This window comes from Quercus robur, chromosome 4 (genome assembly GCF_932294415.1).
Source record: "Quercus robur chromosome 4, dhQueRobu3.1, whole genome shotgun sequence".
Taxonomy (NCBI): Eukaryota; Viridiplantae; Streptophyta; class Magnoliopsida; order Fagales; family Fagaceae; genus Quercus; species Quercus robur.
Genome location: NC_065537.1, coordinates 80,894,937 through 80,919,484, shown reverse-complemented (window position 1 = coordinate 80,919,484; position 24,548 = coordinate 80,894,937). Strand labels below are relative to the sequence as shown.

Genomic DNA, 24,548 nt, shown 5'->3' with positions numbered 1-24,548 from the left:
TCTCTCTCTCTCTCTCTCTCTCTCTCTCTCTCTTTTGGGGACCCTATAGCTACATCATGTGTACTTTTTTTTTTTTTTTTTGTTGGCTGGATGCATTATGTGTACCAATGGGTGAAGGAAGAAAAACTTTCTACAAAATAGGAATTTGTTTTATATATTTTATTCTCTTCTACATTATCTCATCGAAGTCAAAACAATCTTTTTCACTCAATTGTTTTAAAAGATTGTCGGCAGCAACAATTAGTTCAACCATCAAAGGTGTCACATTGTGAAAGTTTTCAACAATAAATTTCTAAAAAAAAAATGCAGTCATATTTGCAATTTACATATGCATTCAGATTTACATAAATAATTGCACTCTCACTCAAATAACCAACCCCCTGTTCTTCTTTGGAAAATTGATGCACAAATAGTGCTTCAAAGGAAATTAATGACCAAAACTTTAATTATATTTTAGCAGCAAATTTGGATATAAAATTTAAAACTTTAACAATAATGTGTGTCATTATCTAAAATTCAGTGTTTCTTCCAATGACAGTGCTATGCATTAAAAAAAAATAGACAATTCGTAGATCCTCTAGAAGTTGAGCTGGTGGCTGTTTATGTTGCTGGAATTTTGCTCATGAAGAATAGAAAAATGCTTATATTTTAGAAGGTGATTCAGCTACATATCCATATGGATATTGATCAACATGGTTAGAAACATCATTGAGGAGGTAAGACCATTACTGAACAACTTTGAGCACTTTGAAGTTTTTGTTGTAAAAAGAGAAGTTAACATGGAAAATCTACAGTGGCTAGGCATGCCTAATTTGGGACGAATTTGATAGTGTGGATGGATGAAGCTTTGTCCAACAACAATTTATCCTTGATGCAATTGCAATAAAATATATGTTTATACTTTAAGCTTAACTTTCTTATGCAACTGAAGATTAATCAAATAAAGATGTGGACACATTTATACTAAATTATATTCATAGTGAGCTGAAAACCATTAAAAGTGCAACTATATTTTTTCCCCAAACCAATACATGTCATGATCATCAACATGAAATTTAAAACAGTAAACATACACAACCTGCCTCAACTTGATATACAAACCTTGTAGATATCAACAGCTCGGCAACAGCTCAGCATCTAACAACTCCTCACCATTAAAGTTGACGATGGCCTTGAACCTAAAAAAAAAACCTGAACAAAATTTGACATGGACCTTAAAAATGTAAAAAAAAAAAAAATTGTAATTCAAGAAGATACTGATTCAAAATATATAACAATCATAACATTAAGTGGCCATGAAGGTCCAGTCAAATGCTTGCAAGAATCATCAAGTAATATTGGTGGTAGGTTCTTGCTCTATAGTGGAAGCCTTGACAAAAGCATAAAACTTTGGTGGGTTCCCAAGAATACAGCTAATAGAGATGATCACGATACCTTTTCAATGGAAAGTGCAGTGAAAAATATCAATAAGAACCATTTAAAAATTGAAGGAAAAATATAATATAAATGATGACGTGGACCTTAAAAATATAAAAAAATTGTAATTCAATAAGATACTAATTCAAAATATATAACAATAATAACATTTTAGTGTTGTAATATGTTTATTTACTTTTGCTGCCATGGAGTGAAATCTGCTAGATTCTTCCTCAGCACTCAGCAGGATCGTCTGTTAAGAAAAGTTTGTAGTAGTAGGTAGACCTTGTACGTTCTATAGAAGACTAACTCGGTGGAGTAGTAATTTTGACTTCCTTCGCAAAACAAAGCACCACATGTCCAATAGGTGTGACACTGACACCATTCCCAGCCGCCACAGATGAACTGCTAATAAGCCTGTCTGTTTCCAAATAAACCAAGGTAAAATAAAATACTTTTTTGGGCAGTAAAATTATAGTACTATTGAAATGACATTCAGGCAATCTCACAAACACATCAATGGCATGCCAAGGATGCTCAAATAATATAAACAAATAAAAAATGAAATAAAATAAAATAAAAGCATCTCATATCAATATAAATAGAGCATAAAAGTTTTGCATCCAAAAAAAAATAATTGAAACAGAGAATAAAAGTTTTGCACCCAAAAAAAGAATTGAGATGTAGAGATACCTCAACCAAAGCAGGGAGGTTCTGTCAGCATTTATAAACCACGTGGAAAGGAATAAAGGGAGGAAGGAAATCAGATAGGCAACCGTTATTGAGAAACAATAGAGCAAGAAGGTGGGTAGCTTTCAAACTCTCCGTCTTCTCAAGCAATACCTGAAGAGTTCAACGTTTTTCTTTTTCTTTTTCTTTTTCCCTTAAAGCTGGAAAACAAAAAAACAAAAAAAGAAACGTGCATTCAAGCTGGTTTGGAAGAAAGAAAAAAAATAAAAAATAAAAAATAAAAGAAAAGGAAAACAAAAAAGGGAAGGAAATCAAAATTAAAAAAACGTACATTCTTGAAATAAAAAAATGTATACTTCTTATACATTCAATTCCACTATAAAGCCCAAGCCCAAACCCAAAGCGTTTTCAACTAAAGCCCTTTGTCAAACCTAATTTTTTTCACGGTTACAACATAAACCCAAGCCTGACTTTTGTGTTTCACAGTTTCAAATTTAATCGGCAAAGCTTTCTGTCTCCCCACCTTTTGGTCTACCGTGTTCCATGGTTTGAGAAAAACAACCCTTCATCAGCGTTTCAATTTTCCAACGGTTACAATTCTTCAACGGCAACCTTTCAACTTGCTAGCACAAGCTTGTAATGGCAGTCTCTCGGTCTTCCCTCCTTCCTCAATATACTGTCTTTTTTACATGCGGAAGAAGAAAAATTACATTTAGAAAATAATCAACAAAAAGTTACTTTACCCTTTTTTACTTGTCATGATAGATTGGCTAAACTAAATAAAAATTCAACAGAAATAGCATTGAAATCCATTTTTATAGACCAATCAGAATTGTAGTTTAGGTATCTCTAAATACTGAGAAACAATAGAGCAAGAAGGTGGGTAGCTTTCAAACTCTCTGTCTTCTCAAGCAATACCTGAAGACTTCAACGTTTTTTTTTTCTTTTTCTTTTTCCCTTTAAGCTTCCCTTTACGTTACATATTTCAAAACCCTGAACACAATATTTCAAAACCCTGAAAGCAAAACCCTGAACGCTTCCCTTTTCTTTTATTTCTTTTTTTTTTTTTTTTTTTATCTTCCAAACCGGCTTGCTTCAAGAATGTATGTTTTATTTATTTCAAGAATGTACGTTTTTTTAATTTTGATTTCCTTCCCTTTTTTGTTTTCCTTTTCTTTTATTTTTTATTTTTTATTTTTTATTTTTTTCTTTCTTCCAAACCAGCTTGAATGCACGTTTCTTTTTTTGTTTTCCTTCCCTTTTTTGTTTTTGATTTCCTTTTTTGTTTTTTTAATTTTGATTTCCTTCCCTTTTTTGCTTCCCTTTTCTTTTATTTTTTATTTTTTATTTTTTTCTTTCTTCCAAACCAGCTTGAATGTACGTTTCTTTTTTGTTTTTTTGTTTTCCTTTTTGCTCCCTTTAATCTCCCCTCTACGTTACATATTTAAAACCCAATCCTCCCTTTAAGCTTTCCTTTTTTTTTTTTTTTTTCTTTTTTTCAAACTGGCATGAATGTTACATATCTTCAAAAATCTGAACGTAATATTATCCTCCCTTTAAGCCTCATTATTATTTTTATTTTATTTTTTCCTTTAAGGTGAACTGAAAAGGCTTTGGGCTGGGCTTCATAGTGGAAATCAATATATAAAAGGTGGGCTGCATTAATCATACAAATTTATATTGAAGTAGTGGGTTGGGATGTATATTGATGAGATTTATAGGGCTGTAAATTAGAAGAACCATTTAAAAATTGAAGGATGAATATTTTTTTAAAATAAGAAAATGACGTGGCAGCTGATGTGGCGCAACATGAGAGCAGCATAATTAAACTCTACGCTTCAGCTTTTAGTAATATATTGATTGGTGATGAGTACTTCAAAGATTTACTTTGGGGATCTTTCTTTGAAGAAGTAACAAATGTCTATGGAATCCTAAAATACAAGATGCATGATTTAATTCATGATCTTTCAGAATCTATAGCAGCTGAGGAGTGTAGGATCATTAATTTTCAAAGCAATAATATTCATGAAAAAAATCGTCATGTATCATGTCCGTTTTTTACTAAATTGTCTTTTGTTCAAACTTTAAAGTCATCAATTAAATCAAACAAGATACGTACATTTCTTCAAACATGTGAAATGTATAGATCGAATGTGTTGGATGACTCAATGTTGAGTACTCTTATTTTGGGTTTCAGACGCTTGCGTGCATTAGATTTACATGAATTGAAGATCACAAGAGTGCCAAATTCTATAGGGAAACTAATACATCTAAAGTACCTCGATCTTTCTTTTAATAAGGATATTGAAACTCTCCCTGATTCAATTACTACATTGTTGAATTTGCAAACATTAAAACTTTGTAGTTGTGAAGGTCTTAAAGAATTACCCAAAGACATGAGAGAATTGGTTAGCCTCAAACATCTTTATAATGATGGTTGTGATAATTTGAGTCATATGCCTTCTGGATTAGGGCAAATGACTTCACTTCAAACATTACAATTATTCATTGTGAGCACCTCCTCCCATACTGGTGGATTAGGCGAATTGAAGAAGCTAAACCTGCGAGGTACATTAGAGATCTCACATTTGGAACGATTGAAAGAAGTTAACTCAGAATCCATTGTTGTGAATTTAAGGGAGAAGCAACATATTGAAAAATTGAAATTAAAATGGTATCGTCAAAATGAAGTAGATAATAATGAAGATGAGAAGTTATTAGAAGACCTCTGGCCACACCAAAATCTCAAATATTTGGAAGTGCATCAATACAATGGTGTGAAATTTACAAGTTGGGTCTCTTCTCTCATATATCTTGTTGATTTAAGGATAGAAAATGGTAAGAGATGCCGATATCTACCATCATTGTCTCATCTCCGCTTTTTAAAATCTCTAAGGCTTGACACCATGAATGATTTGGAGTACATATCCGATAATGATATGAGTAAAAAGGTGCCTGCTTCATCCACAATATTATCAACACCGTTCTTCTCATCTCTGAAGTCACTCACAATAGAGGCATGCCCTAATTTGAAGGGATGGTGGGAGAGAACAGGGAGGGATTTAGTTGCAACAACATCTGCGTCAACACCAGATTATCAACAAGATCAGTCTCACCACTCACTGCCTTTATTTCCTCGTCTTTCTCGTTTGCGGATTATTAATTGCCCTAAAATGACTTCCATGCCCCTGTTTCCCAATCTCGAAGAATCTCTATATTTAGAGAATGTCAGTGTGAAGCCTTTGCAAGAGACAATGTCAATGAATTTTTTAGTTGCCTCTTCCTCCTCTTTACTGTCCTCTTCTTCTCCTCTCTCCAAATTAAATAATATGACTTTGGATTCTATAGAAGATATAGAGTCTCTTCCGGCTGAGTGGGCACTAAATTCTCTCAAGGAACTACGAATTTTGGATTGTCCTAGAGTAACATCTATGTCTGGAGCGGTGCGTTATCTCACCTCCCTCTGTTTGCTATCAATTTACATTTGTGAGGAGTTCGATCCATTAAGAGACATGCATGATGATGGCATGGAATGGCGATGCCTCATTTGCCTCCGTGATTTACGTTTCAGTGACATTCCGAAACTGAAGTCTCTCCCTGTGGGTCTTCAATGTATTTCCACCCTAAAAAAGCTCACAATTTCAAACTGTCCCAATTTAATGACTTTTTCGAAGCTCACCTCACTTGAATATCTTGAGATTTATAGATGCGAGCCTAATCTGACATCACTTCTTGAGATTAGTTGTCTCACTTCTTTACGGTCGTTGCGAATTCAAGACTTTCCCAATTTGATTACTTTCCCTGAATCAATTAGGAATCCGATTGCACTTGAAACACTTATCCTTTGGGGCTGTCCCAATCTCACAACACTACCTGATGATGGTTTTCTCAAGTCTATACAAAAACTGGAAATTTATGGTTGTCCTCAGTTAACAGAAAAATACAAAAATAAAATTGATAAGGATTTCCCTAATTTGGAAATCAAATGGTGGTGAGACCACAGCAGCAAACAGCTCTACTTCATCTTCTGCAACGACCACTCCCCTCTTTCACTTGGTACGCATTCTATGCTTTCAAAAAAAAAAAAAAAAAGATATGTATGCAATATTTTTACAACAAATTCTAAGTGGCAAGTTGTTACTCGTTGTTATTGTTGGAGCAAAAAAGTAATCTTAACGTTAGTTTGAAATTTGAACCAATAACAACTAACCACCTGTGATTTGTTGTAAAAATGTTATAGACATAGCATCTCTCTTCAAAAAAAATGGCTCTACGTTGATTTCCATATATTTAATTAGAATCTGTCACTTTTTCTAATTCTATTCTTTATAGAAACAATATTATATATATTCAGCCCCGGTATAATTGAATTGGTATTTTGTTTAGGTTTCTGGTAATCAAAAATCAGAGACTTTTATTTATTTATTTTGGTATTTTGTTTAGGTTTTCTGGTAATAAAAAATTAGAGGTTTTCTTGTTAAATTTTATTGATCTTTCAGCAACCAAACTGTGTATTGCTTCGGATTTCTACTTTATAGCGTTATTATCATAACTATTAATATTATTGTTTCAAAGTACATGCTTTGTGTTCTGTTAACAGCTTCATGGAGATAATTGTCTAAAGAATTTGAACAAGTTTCTGGGGCAATATGGTCATAGGATAAATCACTTGGATAGTTTCAAGATTTGGGAAGTTGACGCAGCTAAGGTATTCAATTAGACTCATTAATAATTTAATGATTATTGAATTTTTTGGAATAGCATTGGGATTTCCAATTTGTGTTTATCAAAACAATGGTGCTTGAGTTAATCAATTTGCTTTCAAATCAATCCAAAAATGTCTAACAATTGGAAAAAATGAATAGGGATGGGTTGGCCCTACATTGCTCAGAATTAACAATCTTCTACTGTTTCAGTAACTCAAATTGTAATGTTTTTTACTCTTCTCACTTTTGAAATTGGATGTAGAATGAATTGGAAACACAGAATGAAAGGAGGTGTACGTATCTGGGCATATTCAGAACCATATGAAAAAGTGCAACCAGTCAACAGCTAAGGTGATTATCTTGTTTTGGGTTCATTCTTTTTTCCCTCATGTAAAATGTTCATTCCTGATATGATTCTTATATTAAGAGGGGACCCAAGAGGGAAGATGCATAAATCCACATTTGTTTGTTCATTATATTGTTTTCTATCTTTATATAAATTATAAAATGACACTTTTCTGTTGCGTTCTTTGGGCAAAGTACACTCAGGAAGGCAGTAGTCAGTTTCAAGCCCTTAACTTCTTCAAAAGAGTTACGCTCTCTTAAAGCATTTGGGAACCCCAATTTCTTTCTTTGGAGCCATTTTGTTTCCTGTTCCCCTGCCCTGGCATAGCACTTCACTTCCGGTTCTTTGGAACAACCAATTTACTTCCACTTTTGTCATATATTCCATACATCACACTATATAGAGTGAAGTCTGGCATTTGTTGATATTTTGATAACATTCTAGTGAATGGTCATTTTTGACCAGCCTCTAGGAAAGTGGTTTTACATTCAGGTATTTATCATTTTGTTTTCTTCAACTCTTTATTATTACTACCTATTTATATCAACAAACAAAAATATCCAGATGTGGATTTTTGGGTTCTTACATAATTGCTGATTTTTGTTCACTGTCTAATGATAGCTTAGTTTGGATTAAAAGTATGGCTTCATATTTTGAGTTTAGATATGTAGAAATGCTGGGATGAATTTAATTTATGCACAAGATTTGGATACAAAGTTGGAATGAATAAAAATATAAAGTTATTCATAGCTTGTCATTTGAAAGATGAGAAAAAAATCAATTGAATTCTCACATTGAAAGAGCGTTCTATTTCTGTAAACCAAACCGACATAAAACATAATATTTGAAACTTTGTTATGTGTTTTTTTACTCACTTTTTCAGAATGATGCCAGGCTGAAATTGTTGGGAAATGGTCCAAGACTCTTGCATCCCTAGATTTGATAGTGTTTTAGAAGGATGATTTGGTCCAACGATACTATAGGTCTATATATCTCCTTTAAAATTCCATACTTCGTTTAATCAATTATTCAACTCCCTTTTGTTTCCCTTCAATTAAAAGTGCAGTGATTTTTCCATTAATTTGATTTTGTGAGCAGAGTATTGAAAAGCTTGGAATATGACAACAGACAAGAGTTGGTTATTCCCCAAAGAGAGTCAGTACTGCAATTTTGTTGCCACAAATGAGAATGGTAAATATCTTTTTGACCTTTCTTTTGTATTTTATTAATGTATGTTCTCAAACTTATATCTAGTAGTTTGGCATGGATAAAAATCACAGCATGGTGTTAACAGTAAGAGGTGTACCTTTTCAAGGATGGATTCGTCTTGCGTGCAGCTGATACTTGGGATGTCTGATGACTTTTTACTGAAGCCTCAGACTTTTTTGTTTATATTTTTAACTCTAATTATTCTCAGTTTGTCACTTTCTACTTTGTAAGCATATGAAATAAAATGAGTAATCATGTTATTCTCTACAATATAACCATAATCTTTTATCTCATTATATTGTTATCTGGTAAGGGAAGAAAAATTGTTCTTCACATCAGCAGATGCTTCACAACACCAATATGAAGAAAAAAGAAAGAACAAAAGATATTTGGTGTCAGTTCATTTAGAGGGATTAAACTCCTATACTTTCTTATGCGCATGCATCTCCTTTCTAACTTCACTTTGAATTTATCAAATACCAATTTGACTCTCTTCATTGTTCCTTTTTGTTTCAGGTTTAGTGAGTCTATCAGTTATTGGATTCTGATAAACAGGAACTTTGAATTTGAATACATGAAATGGAAATTCACCACAACTACAAAAAGATAAACCGGTACATATCTCATACCTATCTTTATATATCTTACATTATGGATTAGGTTAAATGGTTCATTTGTTTTGAATTTTTGGAAATTTGATTGCAAAATGGTAGTAGTAGTGGTATTAATTTCTTCACTTTTTTTTTTTTTTTAATTTAATTCTCAAACTAATTTCTGATAGGTTGGAAAGGACGAAGACTGTAGCTTGGTGTTAGCAACGATATTACTTCCTAGCTTCAGTTAGAGCTTAAGTTCAGGGTGACTGGTTATTGGACTTTTCAACCTCCCTCTGTGAAACATAAGCTTATTGAATATGTTCATCTTAATGTAGTTGTTTCAATAACAAAACAGGCTTATTGTCTCTTTTTTTTTTTTTCTTTTTTTTTTTTTTTAAATGCTTTTGAAATTGTAACTCTTTTACCTATATGCATAACAGTATTTTAATGCATCCAATTGAACTTCGTTACAAGAACTATCATGAGAAATATTTTATAGGGATTAAGCATCTAGCAAATGACGATTATCTGAAGAATTGGAATCTTTTGTGGAAATATGATGATTGGATGTACCGCTTGGATACTAAAAGAATTTGAGAAGCCGATATAGGTAAGTCAGTTAGCTTGTCTATAATTAAATGTTACGTTTGATTATAATCAAATTTGAAAAATCCTGAGTTGTGATCAAATGCAACTTATATTCTTCTGTTACGTTTTTTTCTACACAGTTATTGAGGTTGGAGATGGAATATTTAAGATATGTTCTACCTTGGGTGACACTTATCCAAGAAGCAATGGTTTTGACAAGGTTGGAACAAGAGAAACTGGTAGATCTTTCTGATTTATTGTTAGTTGTTACTAAATTACACCCTTACATTCTATAAATTTTAATAGAAAACAATTGATTGCTGAGAAGGTTAGATGACTTTACTGAGAAGGCACAGATCTTTTGAAAGACAAGCAAGCTCTGGTCTTACAGAGATTGCTGAGAAGGCATAGATGAAGTTGTCATCTCTAACTTTGACTAATATTAGGTATGTGGCTATTTCTATGCCTTCTTTCTTAAGTTGATCCCTCCATTTGCCATGATCACATAGAAACACCATTTGCTTTTCCAGTTTATCTTTCATTACAACTGCTACGGATGGCCTAAAACACATTGACACCACACCGGTGGGTCAAACTTTTAGAATTGTGTTCAGATTTGCTAGACAGGTATGCCTATTGACAATTGTTACTCTCGTATGAAATATCAATGAACGTTTGATTTCCATCACTTCCGTGGATTACAACTACAATCTACTTTTTCCTAGGCTTTTATCACCTTTTGAAACTACCTTGAGAGATACAAAGCTTTCCTTCAAAGATATATATATGAAGTAATCTTGTTGATGGTTCAACTCGCATCCCAGCCATTTAGGAGCACGAGGAAATGACTAGAAAAGAGCCAAATGTGGCTGTAAATCCTTATGAAGTTGTTGCTCTTGGGGCTATAGTTCAGGTTTGTCTTGTTCTTCTTTTTTCCTCTTTATTTATGGAAGAAAACGTAAAGCCCTCTATTTCTGATATTATCTACTGTAGTACTTATTAGAATTTGCACTAATTGTTGAGACAGTTTAGGCATCAATATTTATTTTAGTGACTTTCATTTCAGGGCTAGTGTTTTAGCTGGAGAAGTTAGTGACATTGTACTCTGGATGTTGCTTATTACTTTCATTTTAGAGCTCTCTATTTCTGCTATTGCCCACTGTAGTACTTATTAGAACTTGCATTAATTGTTGAGATAGTTAAGGCATTAATATTTATTTTTGTGACTTTCATTTCAGGACTTGAAACTTTAGGTGGTGTGATGGTAGATTATCTGAAGGAACCCAACCTTACCAATTTCAGGGTTGTTTTCTTTTCCACTGCAGCAGATGAATATAAACGAGTATCAAGGTGAGAGAGTTTGTGAGGGACAACATATCTTGGAGTTGGCATCTCACATGTGTCACTTGGAGTTCCTCAAATTTTGGTGAAATTTGGTATTGATGCCGATGGTATTCTTTCAGTCACTGCAATTGACAAGGGAATTGGAAAGAAGCAGGATATCTCCATAACTAGTACTAGCACCTTGCCAAGTGAAAAGGTATGTTTTGAAAAAACTGTTGTTATGAAGTGTTTGGTATTTGTTCAAATTAAAGTTTTTGGTTCATTTGGGGCTTGAATGATCTTGAAATCCAACCTAGCTCAGCCGAATATAATTATCTAACCATCTGAGAAATAACTGAATATATATATAACAAATGCAACTATAGAAATATAAGAGATTGCATCACCAAACTCCAAGTAAATCAAGACTCATTTCTGTATTAATGCATTTTACTACTTAGTTATTTTGTACTCCTATTACCATAGCCATTGTTGGCAGGAAATGATTTTTCTTGTTTATATGCTAATTTGTAAATAAAAAAATAAAATAAAAATTCTTTTATTTCTTAGTCTTTAATTTTGATTTTATAGCTCAAGGGCTTCTTTTTTTATATTTGTTACCCCTTTCAATGATGCTACCATGGTCTTCAAGAACCTATATCTTTCTTTTCTTTATGAAATCTAAGCATTTCTAGCATCTATGTTTTTCGATTAATAAATAAATAATAATAAATGGAAACATTCACATTTTATAATAGTAACCCAATTATGTTACTAAACCCATGTTTGTATGCACTAAATAAAAATGTTGCAGGTGGATAGGATGGTTAATGAAGCTGAAAATTTTGCAAAGGGAAGACAAGGAAATGAGGGATGCCATAGACACAAAGAACCATGCTAACTCAGTTTTGTACCATACTAGAAGCAACTAAAAGAGCTGGGAGATAATATTCCTAGCTAGACAAGGAGAATGTAGAGGCTAAAGTGAATTCACCCAAGCCATTAAAGATGCAATGGATCTACCCAAGCCATTAAAGATGCAATGGCTGTCCTGAATCAAGAAATTATGTAACTGTGGTGGTCAATGTTGATATGAATTAGAATTGGATTGTCTATTAGCTTTTTCGGATTGACTTCTTTGCATGGATGACAACTATTGTTTAGCCTTGAATTATGTTAGAGTTGAGAGAGAACTCTTTGAGATAGAGTTATTTGGGTGTATTGGGGTTTGGGTTTGTGAGTGGTCCTACACCACCTTTGTACTCTCCATATTTGTTAGTGAAACTTTCTCCTTGTCGCCTCCCGTGGATGTAGGCCAAAGGCCGAACCACGTAAATCCTTGGTGTTCTTTCTTGTATGTGGTTTTTTTTTTTTCTACACATAATATTTATTTGTGAGATTTTTCTAAAGACATAATTTTTTTATAAATAGATCTTATGTGGGAGTGTATCCAGATACCCTTTCCCACAACAGTCAATCTATGGTCAGCCTAGCCAACTTGGTGTTGGGTTGGTTCTGGTATTACACTTGGGTCATTTAGATAAACTGGGAAAATAGTTAATGCTAATGATATGATCAATGCAGATTTCACGGATAGCGAGCAACTCTTAGAACTTCAATTCTGACCACACATACTTGCATACTTCTATAATTTCTATGTTAGTTTGTGATTTTGCAAGGTATGATGAGTACATTTTCAAATGTGATTTAGAGATGGGGTGGTTGTTAATGGCATAAAACTTGGCAGAAGGTTTAGTCTCTTTCTATTGCTAGTTTTTTTTTTTTTTTTTTTTTTTTTTTTTTTTTTTTTTTTTTTTGTGCTGAATAATACAAATTTATTAAGAGGAAGACCTAGGGACTAACCCATCTATCTTCTCCACCAGTAAAAGAAAGGTAAGATTAGAGGAGATGGGAATGGCACTGGTACAAAGCAGAACATGATAATTACCCAACAAGTGGACTAGTTAGAAATTTCTTTGTAATGAAAAGATTCGTTGCAAGTATTTGTCTAAGAACTTTTATTTGTAATCATTCATTTGGTATAACTGAGGATGAAGACAAAAGTTTGTTGTTCACTCGATCAACTTTATTGTACACATTTACAAATTTTGGTCAAATGTTTGGTTGAGCTAATATAAGAAAATATTTACGAGTTTGGACCAAATTCAACATTATAAGACTAGTTGCAGACCCACGCAATGTGTGAGAATAATTAATTATTTTATATTGTAATATAATGTATAATTTTTTCTCTAAATCTTTTTGAAGATAATTTGTTCTTCCTTAAAATTAAAAAATTTCTATTCAGTCCAATTAGATTTACTTCAGTCCAATTTGGTCCACTCAGTCAATTTCAGTCCTCCTTCGGCCCATTTTATACTAATTGGGTCTTAACTTGATTATTTTTGTAGGTTTTCTTTTCAAGTTTAGCTCCCAAAAAAAAAAATCTTTATTTTCCAGTTGAAAAATATGAAATTTATTATATTTGGGCTAAAATCTTTAGTTTTGAGTTTAAAAAAAAAAAAAAAAAAAAAAAAAAAACTAAAATAGATATTAGAAATTAGAAATATGAACCTAAAAATGCAATAAAAATGATAAATATTCATACATTTAATTCGGTCCATATTGATATATTCGGTCCATTCTGTCTTTTTCAGTCCAATTTGGTCCCATTCAGTTCTATTTAGTCCACTTTGTCCACTAAAATTCTATTCAGTCTAATTCGCCCTATTCGGTCTTATTCAGTTCACTTCAGTCTAATTGGGTCCATCCAGTCCACATTGGCTCTATTTGGTCCACATTGGTCCTATTTTTTCCACTTCGGCCTACTACAGTCCACTCAGTCAACATTGGCTCTCTGTGGTCCATGTTGGTCCTATTCCGTCCATTCAGTCTACTTTGATCCACGTCAGTCCTATTCTGGCCATTTGGTGTACTTTGGTCTGATTCGGTCCATTTTTTCCACTTTGGTTCTATTCTGTCCACTTCGGTCCTATTTAATCCACAGTACTCCTATTCGGTCCAGTATGTCTACTTCGGTCCTATTCGGTCCAATGTGGTCCCATTAGGTCCATTCTATCTACTTTGGTCTTATTCGATTATATTAGGTTCTATTCGGTCCTATTTAGTCCTTCTGTCCACTAAAGTTATATTCGGTCCGATTCAGGCCCATTCGGTCTTATTCAGTCTACTTCAGTCTAATTCGGTCCATTCAGTCCACATTAGTCCTATTCAGTCCATATTGGTCCTATTTGTCCACTTCGGTCTAATTCGGTCTAGTCAGTCCACATTGGTTCTATTTGTTCCACATTGGTCCTATTCGGTCCATTCTGTCCACTTTGATCCACTTCAGTCCTATTCGGGCCATTTGGTCCGCTTTAGTTCTATTCGGTCCATTCTATCCATTTCGGTCCTATTTAGTCCACATTACTCCTATTCAGTCCACTTTTGTCAAGTATGTCCACCTCAGTCCTATTCGGTCCAATTTGATCCCATTCAGTCCATTTTGTCCACTTGGGTCCTATTCCGTCCATTTGTTCTAATTCAGTCCACCTTGTTCCTATTGTTGATGTAACACAAATTATATTTACTGTCACATTAAATTACTTTTATTTTGTTAATAAAATTAGTAGTTCTATAACATCTTTTTTTGCAATGGCTTTTAGGCCCTCAAATTTTGTCATTGGCCCATTACATTATAGTGATACCTTGCATGGGCCTAAAGGCTAGAATAGCCCTTCAATAAATGATAGAAAAACAAAAAAACAAATTATAAATTTATAATAATTCTTGAATTTGACACTTTTATTTGCAGCATATAAATATCGTGGTATTCACCCTGGTTCCTATGGTTTATCAGATCATAAACTACAGTGTTCATGGTTGCTAGAATTGCTGATTTGTTGTAAACTTTCTTTTAGTGCCTTTGCATAACTATATATTATCCAACGAATTGTTGTAACAACAATCACTAATTTGGTGTTTGATTGGGTTGGATCATTGGGTGTCAGTGCCTCATCTTATCATTTTCTTTGACATATTGAACCAAAGATGCATATCTAACGTTGGTTTAAATAGGCTTATTTGTTGCATTTTTTATTTGTTAAATTGGGTTTGGATTTAGGTCCAATGTTTCAATGTATTGGATTCAACACAAATAAGTACAATTTTTATTTATTGAATTTAAATAAATTACTATATGTTTAATTTAAAAGAAAAAGAGACAAAATATATATAATTTAATGATATGGAGGATGTTGCTAAATTTAAATGTTGAATAAAATAGAATGAGAAGAAAAAAATAGTAAAAATGAAATGTATAGTGATAAACACCAAATTATTTTAGTTATGCTATGTAATAAAATAACATTATTTTATATACTATTTTTATAATGTAATAGGATATTATTTGACAATCAATGAGAATAAAAAAGATAAAAACATAAAACTCAAAACTAAATCATATCAACTCAAAAGAGAATTCTAAAGAATACAAAAGTTCATCAACCTAAAGTAGAGACGTGAGAAAAAAAAACCAAAAACAGAAAAAAAAATTATATATATATATATATATTGAGAGAGAGAGAGAGAGAGAGAGAGAGAGAGAGAGAGAGAGAGAGAGAGCCTTTTGTGTTTGAAAAAATAGAAAATTATGCATGGAATGAGAGAGGGAATGACAAATTTATAGTATGAGGATAAGAATAAGAAAAGTAAAAAATAAAGGAAGATAAAGGGATAGAAAAATAATGATATTAAGTTAGAGAGTAGTGGGGATATGAAAAGTTAAAATGGAATGAGAAAGGTTGAAGAAAGTTAAGGTAGAGAGTAGTGAGAATATGAAAAATTAAAATGGAATTGAAAATTTAATAATAAATAAAAATAGTTAAAAATAAGATAAATATGATATTTTGATTGTAATATAATGGAATTTTTAATTCACTTTAAATGATAAAAAATTATATAAAAAATTGGGAAAAAAATGATAATGTCATGGCTGCTGATATGGTTTAACTAGAGTATAGCAACAATAAATATTACGTTCTAGCTTTTAGATATGTATAGATTAGACTTAAGACCATAATTCATTAAAAAATAATAATCTAATAATTCTTACAGGAAAGGCTGGATAAGCAAGTTAAAGAAAGCTCTTGGTGTCATGCAACACTTAACTTCTCCATCAATGAACCTATAGAATAAGAATTTACATTTTCTAGCACCAGCAACTCCCTGTACATGTGGGATTGCTTACCCTTGTGCACACTTAATCAACTTTATATGTCAAGCATAAAAAATCAAAAAAAAAAAAAAGTTAAAATAAAAGAACAATTGACACGTTAGATGTATTATAAAATTTTAGTACCATCTTACAAACTAATGTATCAAACTTTTAATTAATTAATTGTCATGTCCCTACGTATCAGACCTTATTTTTCAAATATATATTCTTATATCAAATACATTTTTCTTGCGAGTTTTGTACTTCAAAGTTCTGAGCATCACTAAATGCTGAGTCTCATGCTTCGTGAGATTGTAGTTTGTGGGATCACAAGGAGTGTACCTGCCTGCCTTTGAAATTGTGTGGAACAGATCTTCCATACCATAATTGCTCTCAATTGCTTGAGTTGAGAAGAGGCCAAAAAGAAAGATTCTAGGCAAATTGTCACGCATGCTTCAGAGCTAAGGCAGCATATTATTCTTTACTCTTTAGAATGTGACATAGACATTAGAATAGTCGGTGGACTGGTTGAACACATGAGCTCGTTAAAGAAAGAAACAGGGGCCGCTAGTTCACTACGTACACAACCAAATCCGTAAGAGTATGAATTTGACCCGAGGAGCTTGTAATGAACTAACCAAAAGCTTGTAGTTTTTCTAACTTTGATAATGTGATTATTTGGATAGACACATCTTTTGTGGGTGCTCTATGCACAAAATCCTTATGAATTTGATGTTTTTCCTGATGATTGTAGACTTCCTTTAAAAATTAACATTACATCAATAATATATTTTTGCAACAAATCTTAAGTAGTAGACTGCTATTAATAGGTAAGAAAGTGATGTCAACGGTGAGCCCAAATTAGAACCAATCACAATCAATAACTTAGGACTTGTGAAAATATGGTGGACATAAAAATTTTCTTAAAAATTAACCTTAATTCAAGTTTAGATGAGAGATCTCTATCACATAAATATAGGGTGGTGCTATTATCTATATATATATATATATATATATATATAACCGAAGCCTCTGCTGGCACCACAATTTTCCACGTCAGCACAATATTTAAAAATAAATAATAAAAATAAAAACATTATAATACCTCAAAACCCTAGCAACCTTACATAAAAACATTATAACACCTCAAAACCCTAGCAACCTTACATAAAAACATTATAACACCTCAAAACCCTAGCAACCTTACTCCTCTCTCAAGTTAAAAAATATAAAGCCACAATTTCTTGATGTCTGTATACTAATAATGGGGGGTAAGTGTTATAAATTACTAACCTTTTTAAGTGTATAATCTGTTTATAAAATTATCTATAATATTTTGTCCTTCGAAAATTTTATCTCTTTAATTTAGTATATTGTGTTTCTTAAGCTATAGATAGATTTTCTTTGTTTCTTATTTTTAATAATAAATCATTTTTTTGCAATACCGGTAATTGTTTGAGAAATCCAATATGTTCATATCTTTATAGAATAGAGAATAGTAGAAGCCAATTTTATTACAACTACTTATATATTTGGCTTCTATAGAGTTATAGTGAGTTATGCTGATTTTGTTTTTTGTGCGTGTGTGTATAGATGGTCATAATACTTCGGTATTCCAAGAGAAGTTTGTTTTTTCGTTAATTGAAGGCCTTAGAGAGATAAGTGTTGCAGTTTGGAACAGCAATACAAAAGACGATTTCATTGGCAACGGAAAGTAATTATTTTGTCTCATATTTTTGTTTTTTGAATTGATTTTGTGTGCTTTTTAGACCCTTTTGGATCAATTTTGTTAATTGTGTGTTTTTTTTTTTTTTTTTGATAGGGTCCAATTGGGGAAGGTTCTTTCAAAGGGTTACGACGACCGCACTTGGTGTCTGTATACTAATAGTGGGGGGTAAGTGCTATAAATTACTAACCCTTTTAAGTGTATAATCTGTTTCTAAAATTATCTATAATATTTTGTCCTCCGAAAATTTTATCTTTTTAATTTTAGTATATTGTGTTTCTTAAGCTATAGACAGATTTTCTTTGTTTCTTATTTTCAATAATAAATCATTTTATTGCAATACCGGTAATTGTTTGAAAAATCCAATATGTTCATATCTCTATAGAATAGAGAATAGTAGAAGCCAATTTTACTACAACTACTTAAATTGAGTTGACTTAATTCCGTACAATTACAAAGTATAGCATGAAAGATAATGTAATTAATTGTTGTAATTTTTATTTTTTTTCCATGTTTTGAATTTCCATATTTTTATTGTTGATGAGAAATTAAGGCTCAATTGCACAATATGTGTAAATTCTTCAGAAGGCTACTTTAAATAGTAAGTCAACGTGTGTCTTACATTTGGGTATTAGTTAGAATTATTTTCAAATGATTGTACTAATAAAAGTGAATGTGTATAAATTTTGTTTAATTATCCCGTGCATCGCACGGGTTAGTGACTAGTTATATTAAAAAAAGAAGAAGAATAATAAGAATAAGGTAGATATGTTTCATTGATTTGAAATATTTGTTACATAAAAAATGACTCTAGACAAGAGGAAAGAAAAAAAATATCAATATATATTAGTTACGGCTTTTGATAGCAGAAATCTTAAATATAATAAAGTAAACAATATATCAATTTCTATACTATAATGTATAACCTTCCTTTTATCATTAAATTTTCTCAAAAATAAAAAAATAAATAAATACAAACCTTTTTGTCATTAAAAAAAAGGGTAAGTCAGATGATGAAAAGTTTTTTTTTTTTTTTTTTTTAAATCATGAAATTTATTTTTAAATTTTTTCAACAGTATTACTAATTTTTTTTTTTAGGATAAGATACTAGTTTTGTGTCCAAAGGGCTCTCGGCTCTCTACCCTTTGATGGGCCGAAGTGAGAGTTTAAAATGGTGGAGCCTATTTTGGTTTAGAGCCGTTGTTAATGGACTAATCTGCCCCTGGATTAAAGCACAGGACCAGTTGGTAACCAAAAGGGGTAAAAGGGTAATTTTACCAATAGTAACGATATACGAAATCGAGTAGCGTGATAATTAATACAGTCACATTACTTTGTTTTTATCCCTCTCCCTCTTTCTCTCTCTCTCTCTCTCTCTTTCTCACGCTTCAAAGCTCAGGTATGACAGATTTCTGGCTCTCACTCAGTCACTCTAGCCCATCAACATTTGATTTATTTTGGCTACCCAATTGAGAGAATTTATGGGTTTTGGCATATATGTCTGCATGAAGTCATTAACCACGTTTACAAAGATATTCATGGAGTTTTTCTATACAATTCTCTTCTTTCAAAATTTCTGTAAAATTCTGTGTCTTTCGGTGACTCTGATTGTTAGGCGTACTTGGAATGTGGTGAGGAGAGCTCAGTCAATTGGAAGGAAGGTTGCTGGAATTTGGAAAAAATGGGTTCAAATACTCTGTAAGTCATTGGATTTCTTCATTATTGTTGCGACTGGGGTCATTTTGGTTCAGTGATTTGTGTTACTTATTTGTGCTAGTTGCTCACTTCTTGGAAGATTATTGGACTTTTCTGCAATGAGATTATTGTGTGTGTAATGTCATTTGGGTTTGAATGGAAATGGGTGCTACTACCACATGAGTATGGGTGCTAAATCCATGCTCACGACCTAAACCCACAACAAAACCTCTCCATCCAGCCACAAGTTGTTAAAGCCTTATACAATCTATTAGTATTTTTATTAAGGCTAAAATCCAAAAGATAGAAGTTTCTTTGTAATGAAAAACTTCATTGTATATACTTCACTAACACTACATAAATTGTAGGATTCACAAAAATCGAATTATTATTGAAACAGGGCCAACAAGGCTTATGTCCGTGTTGCCTTCGACTTCCAATATTTTCTCTACTGGGATGGGAACTGCTTAGACTTCTTGGATTCATTGAACTTTTGATAGTTTTTCTGGTATTTTACTTCTTTTTTATTTCTTTAGGGGTTTCACCACCTTTTTTGCGCTTTTTTAATTAAATACTATTAATTAAAAAAGGGTTTTTTTTTTTTTCTTTTAGATACTAAAAAAAAAAAAAAAAATCAAGACACAATAAATTCAACCTATTAAAGTACATGCCAAACAATACTCGCATAAAATTACAATTCAATCCAATCAACCCAATCCAAAACATTTCAGTATTCTCAAGCTGCTCTTATGCTAATTGACTACAGGTCTGGCCGTTTAAGAAATTCATTTGACTCACCTAGAAAGCCACAAATCTTGAATTGAATTTGTGCTAACCTGGGGTTAATTGAATTTTAGAAGCTGCTCTTATCCAAAACTGAATTACCTTGAAAAAAGTCTTTCTCCTGTTTGGCAGTGAAAGATTTATCCAAATGTACTATTAGTCTTGACCTGCCACAATGCATGTAACAAATAGCATAGGATGTCTCCATGGCAATTCTCACACAGTCAAGCCATGAGATCAGGCGAGGAACCCATTTGCCTTTACCATGGAGATTATCAAAAAGAGTGTTGTTGGAGATGAACTCAAAAACCTGGATGGGAATTTCAGTTTCCAGGCAGCAACCATAGAGTCTCAAAACATTCTTGATACTGATCAATTGTTTTATTGCAACTTGATTTAAGAAGAAATCTATTGTCTTCTCAAAGGACCAAAGTCTAAGAGGGCCTTTAACTTTAATAGCAACTTGCCGATCGTCTAGTTTTCCTTTGCAGTTTTGTTGCAGATTGTACCAGAAAGCAACGTTACAATTTTGGTCACACTCTGCATGTAGTATTAGTCATAATTTGATACTTCATGACAAACCACAACACAAGCAATCCAAAGTCCAAATCCAAATCCATACTCCAGCCACAAGTTGTTAAAGCCTTAAGCAATCTGTTTGGGTTTTTGTGGACGCTAAATTTCAAGATAGAAATTTATTTGTAATGAAAAGTTTCATCGTATTTTGTTTAAAAACTTTTATTTGTAATCGTTCGGTGTAATTAACGATGAAGATAAAAGTATGTTGTTCACTCAACTTCATTGTACACATTTACAAGTTTTGGTTAAACGAACTTACGATCAATTGAGCGAATATAAGAAAAAATTTAGATGGACACAACTCAACATTTGGTTCAAATAGACCATAAAATAAAGACAAACGACAGCTATAAGTACTTTTAAGTTCTTTTCCCCTGATATCCTTCAGCCAGCTCTTGATCCATGCTTGAATTGAGAAGGCTGAATGAAATCAGTTCTAATGGACAGATCAAACCAAGCAAAAAAAAAAAAACCTTTAAGAGTTCCAAACAAATAAAACCTCCTTGCATACTTTAACATAAAGCAAATCATGTTATATGGAAAGGACAAGAAGGAAATATATATAAGAATTAGAATTCTAGTTTATTCAATTTGAACTAATGAGCTTGTACTTAAGGACTTCTAAATATGGACAACCCAGAAGCCTAATTCTGAATGGAAGAAAACAACATGGGATAGAACAATAAATCGATATACTTTGACTATAAAAGCTTCCCGTTTCGATGTTTACTTGCTTTCTAGAACATGATTTCTACTACTTTTCAAACACCAACAATGTGCTTTGTCTTGCCATTCTTTTTTTTGTACATTGAAATGAAGGAACCAAAATAGTACAAGAAGAAAAGAGTATAAGATTCCGAGTTTGCTGCCTGCTATCCAAGCTAATGTTTATAAATAACTTACAGGCAACAGTTGCTGGGAATCCAGACTCTGCCAGGACTTCCATCCACTTGTCAAACCCAAACATTTGTAAAACTGTTGAATGTCCTTCACCACAGCCTCTCTATTGGCCAACTCTGCCACCTGATTGTAAATTCTAAGAATACTAACAAAGAGAAATCTCAAAGCTAGAAGATGCTATGTAATAGCCAATAGGGAACATCCTGAAAGCTGGAATATATATTTTTGCCATTTAGTTGATATGTGCCATTCTCATGATCCCTATTTCCATTTCTGATTTTTACTCTCATTTTTTTTTTAAATCAATTTATTAAATACAAAGACATTCACATTTTATTGAGGGAAGGCTGTCATTTCAGCCATCCCAATAGTTTGAAGTTAGAGAACGGATGGTATTTCAAGGAGGCTTTCCTGGAGCTTCTAGATCAATAATAGATTTTTTTGCTTAAAAGGTATGCCTACTGACTATTGTAATTCTCGTGTGAAATGTCGATGAATGTTTATTTCCATCACTTTGGTGGATTACTACTGCAATATACTTTTTCATAGGCTTTTATCACGTGTTGAAACTGCCTTGAGAGATACAAATCTTTCCTTCAAAGATATAGATGAAGTAATCTCATTGCTGGTTCAATTAGCATCCCATCTGTCTAGGAGCAAATAAGGAAATAACTGGAAAAGAGCCCAATGTGACTGTAAATCCTTTTGAAGTTGTTGCTCTTGGGGCTATAGTTCAGGTTTGTCTTATTCCTCTTTATTTATGGAAGAAAAATTAAAGCTCTCTATTTCTGATATTATCTATTGTAGTACTTATTAGAATTTGCACTAATTATTGTGACAGTTGAGGCATCAATAATTATTTTTGTGGCTTTCATTCCTGGCCCTGGAATGACATTGTGCTCTTGGATGTCACTTATTACTTTCAATGTAGAGCTCTCTATTTCTGATATTGTCCACTGTAGTACTTAGAACTTGCATTAATTGTTGAGATAGTTGAGGCATCAATATTTACTTTTGTGACTTTCATTTTAGTACTTGAAACTTCAGTTGGTGTGATGACAGATTATCTGAAGGAACCCAACCTTACCAATTTCCAAATCAGGGTTGTTTTCTTTTCAACTGCAGTAGATGAATATAAACAAGTATCAAGGTGAGAGAGTTTGTGAGGGACAACAAATCTCTTGAAAGCTTTCGCTTAGATGGCATCCCACATGTGCCACATGGAGTTCCTCAAATTGTGGTGAAATTTGGTATTGTTGCTGATGGTATTCTTTCGGTCACTGCAGTTGACAAGGGAATTGGAAAGTAGGATACTGCCATAACTGGTGCTAGCACCTTGCCAAGTGATAAAGTATGTTTTGAAAAAACTGTTGTTATGAAGAGTGTTTGGTATTTGTTCAAATTAAAATATTTGGTTAATTTGGGGCTTGAATGATCCTGAAATCCAACCTATAGCTGAGCCGAATATAATTATCTAACCATCTAAGAAATAACTGAATATATATAACAAATGCAACTATAGAACTAAAAGAGATTGCATCACCAAACTCCATGTAAATCAAGACTCATTTCTGTATTAGTGCATTTTATTACTTAGTTATTTTATACTCCTATTACCATAACCATTGTTGGCAAAAAAATGATTTTTCTTGTTTATATGCTAATTTGTATTTTGTAAATAAAAAAAAAAAAATTCTTTTATTTCTTTATCTTTAATTTTGATTTTATAGTTCAAGGGCTTCTTCTTTTTATTTATTTTTTATTTTTTATTACCCCTTTCAATGATTCTACCATGGTCTTCAAGAACCTATATCTTTCTTTTCTTTCTGAAATCTCAGCAATTCAAGTATCTATGCTGTATCAAAATGTGAACCAAGATAAATGGAAACACTCACATTTTATATTCTACTGCTTGTTATGGTTGAAGACTTGAAGCTACCATAAGTACCTGTAAACCTAACCTAATTACGTTACTAAAATTGCATGTTGATAGGATGGTTAAAGAAGCTGAAAATTTTTTAAAGGAAGACATGGAAAAGAGGGATGCCCTAGATACAAAGAACCAAGCTGAATCAGTTTTGCACCAAATTGAGAAGGAACTTAAAGAGCTGGGAGACAAAAGTTTCTGGCTCAATCAAGGAGAAAGAAGAGGCTGAAGTGAAAGAGCACAAGGATGCCATCTTTGGTGGATCATCCCAAGCCATTAAAGATGCAACGGCTGACCTGAAGCTAGAGCCGGCTCAACAACTTTTGGGGCCTTAGGCGAAAATTTTAAATGGAGCCTTTTTATAATTAAATATTAATCAAATAATATACTAGCCATCTTCTATTAAATTTCTCCCCATTTGATAACTTTTTAAAATAAAATGTAGTAGAAAAATGTCTACGATCTTTATCTATAGGAAAATTTAGATCATTGTCTCTAATTGGACCCTTTTCTACTAATAAATCTCTTAATTTTGTATCAATATTTTCCCATTGACTTGGATCATAGATATTATTAGTAAGTAGGTTAGTCATTTTTTCATTTTCTTCTAAATTATTTTGTTTTTCATTATCAATTATTGTTACATTAGATGTTTGAACATTATTAGGACTATTTTCATTATTCTCTTTTTGTTGTATAATTTCATTATCTTCCAACTCTTTTTGATAAGTTTCTTGTTCATTTGTAATATTTTCACCCAAACTTTCTATTTTGTTTTTTTTAGTACTAGTAACAAATTATCCATAGATCCTTTTTGAGATTCAATTTGTTTTTCAATTTTTCTCTTTT

General features: G+C 32.4%; 1 protein-coding gene and 2 long non-coding RNA genes across 4 annotated transcripts; all 3 read left to right on the top strand.

The window, feature by feature from the left end:
• Nucleotides 1-4,244: 4,244 nt before the first annotated feature.
• LOC126722736 (putative disease resistance protein RGA4) lies at nucleotides 4,245-5,829 on the top strand. The gene is made up of 2 exons (XM_050425886.1): nucleotides 4,245-5,718; nucleotides 5,813-5,829. Exons 1-2 carry the CDS (start codon nucleotides 4,245-4,247, stop codon nucleotides 5,827-5,829), a joined length of 1,491 nt encoding a protein of 496 aa, XP_050281843.1.
• Nucleotides 5,830-6,057: 228 nt separating this feature from the next.
• On the top strand, nucleotides 6,058-12,210 carry LOC126724314 (uncharacterized). Of its 2 annotated transcripts, XR_007654912.1 has the most exons (14): nucleotides 6,058-6,162; nucleotides 6,707-6,814; nucleotides 7,075-7,163; nucleotides 8,042-8,141; nucleotides 8,257-8,349; nucleotides 8,884-8,981; nucleotides 9,149-9,573; nucleotides 9,692-9,790; nucleotides 9,908-9,997; nucleotides 10,082-10,178; nucleotides 10,277-10,464; nucleotides 10,790-10,901; nucleotides 11,015-11,091; nucleotides 11,689-12,210. It is a non-coding gene; the product is annotated as an uncharacterized LOC126724314 (long non-coding RNA). The 2 variants fall into 2 exon arrangements; XR_007654911.1 differs by having other exon boundaries at nucleotides 6,061-6,162; nucleotides 10,790-11,091.
• A 6,995-nt stretch (nucleotides 12,211-19,205) lies between these two features.
• LOC126724329 (uncharacterized) lies at nucleotides 19,206-24,266 on the top strand. The gene is made up of 3 exons (XR_007654929.1): nucleotides 19,206-19,513; nucleotides 21,778-23,123; nucleotides 23,766-24,266. It is a non-coding gene; the product is annotated as an uncharacterized LOC126724329 (long non-coding RNA).
• The last annotated feature ends 282 nt before the right edge of the window (nucleotides 24,267-24,548 follow it).

What these genes read in the sequence shown, in the direction of transcription:
- LOC126722736 (XM_050425886.1), top strand. Translation starts at nt 4,245, where the DNA reads ATGTATAGATCGAATGTGTTGGATGACTCAATGTTGAGTACTCTTATT.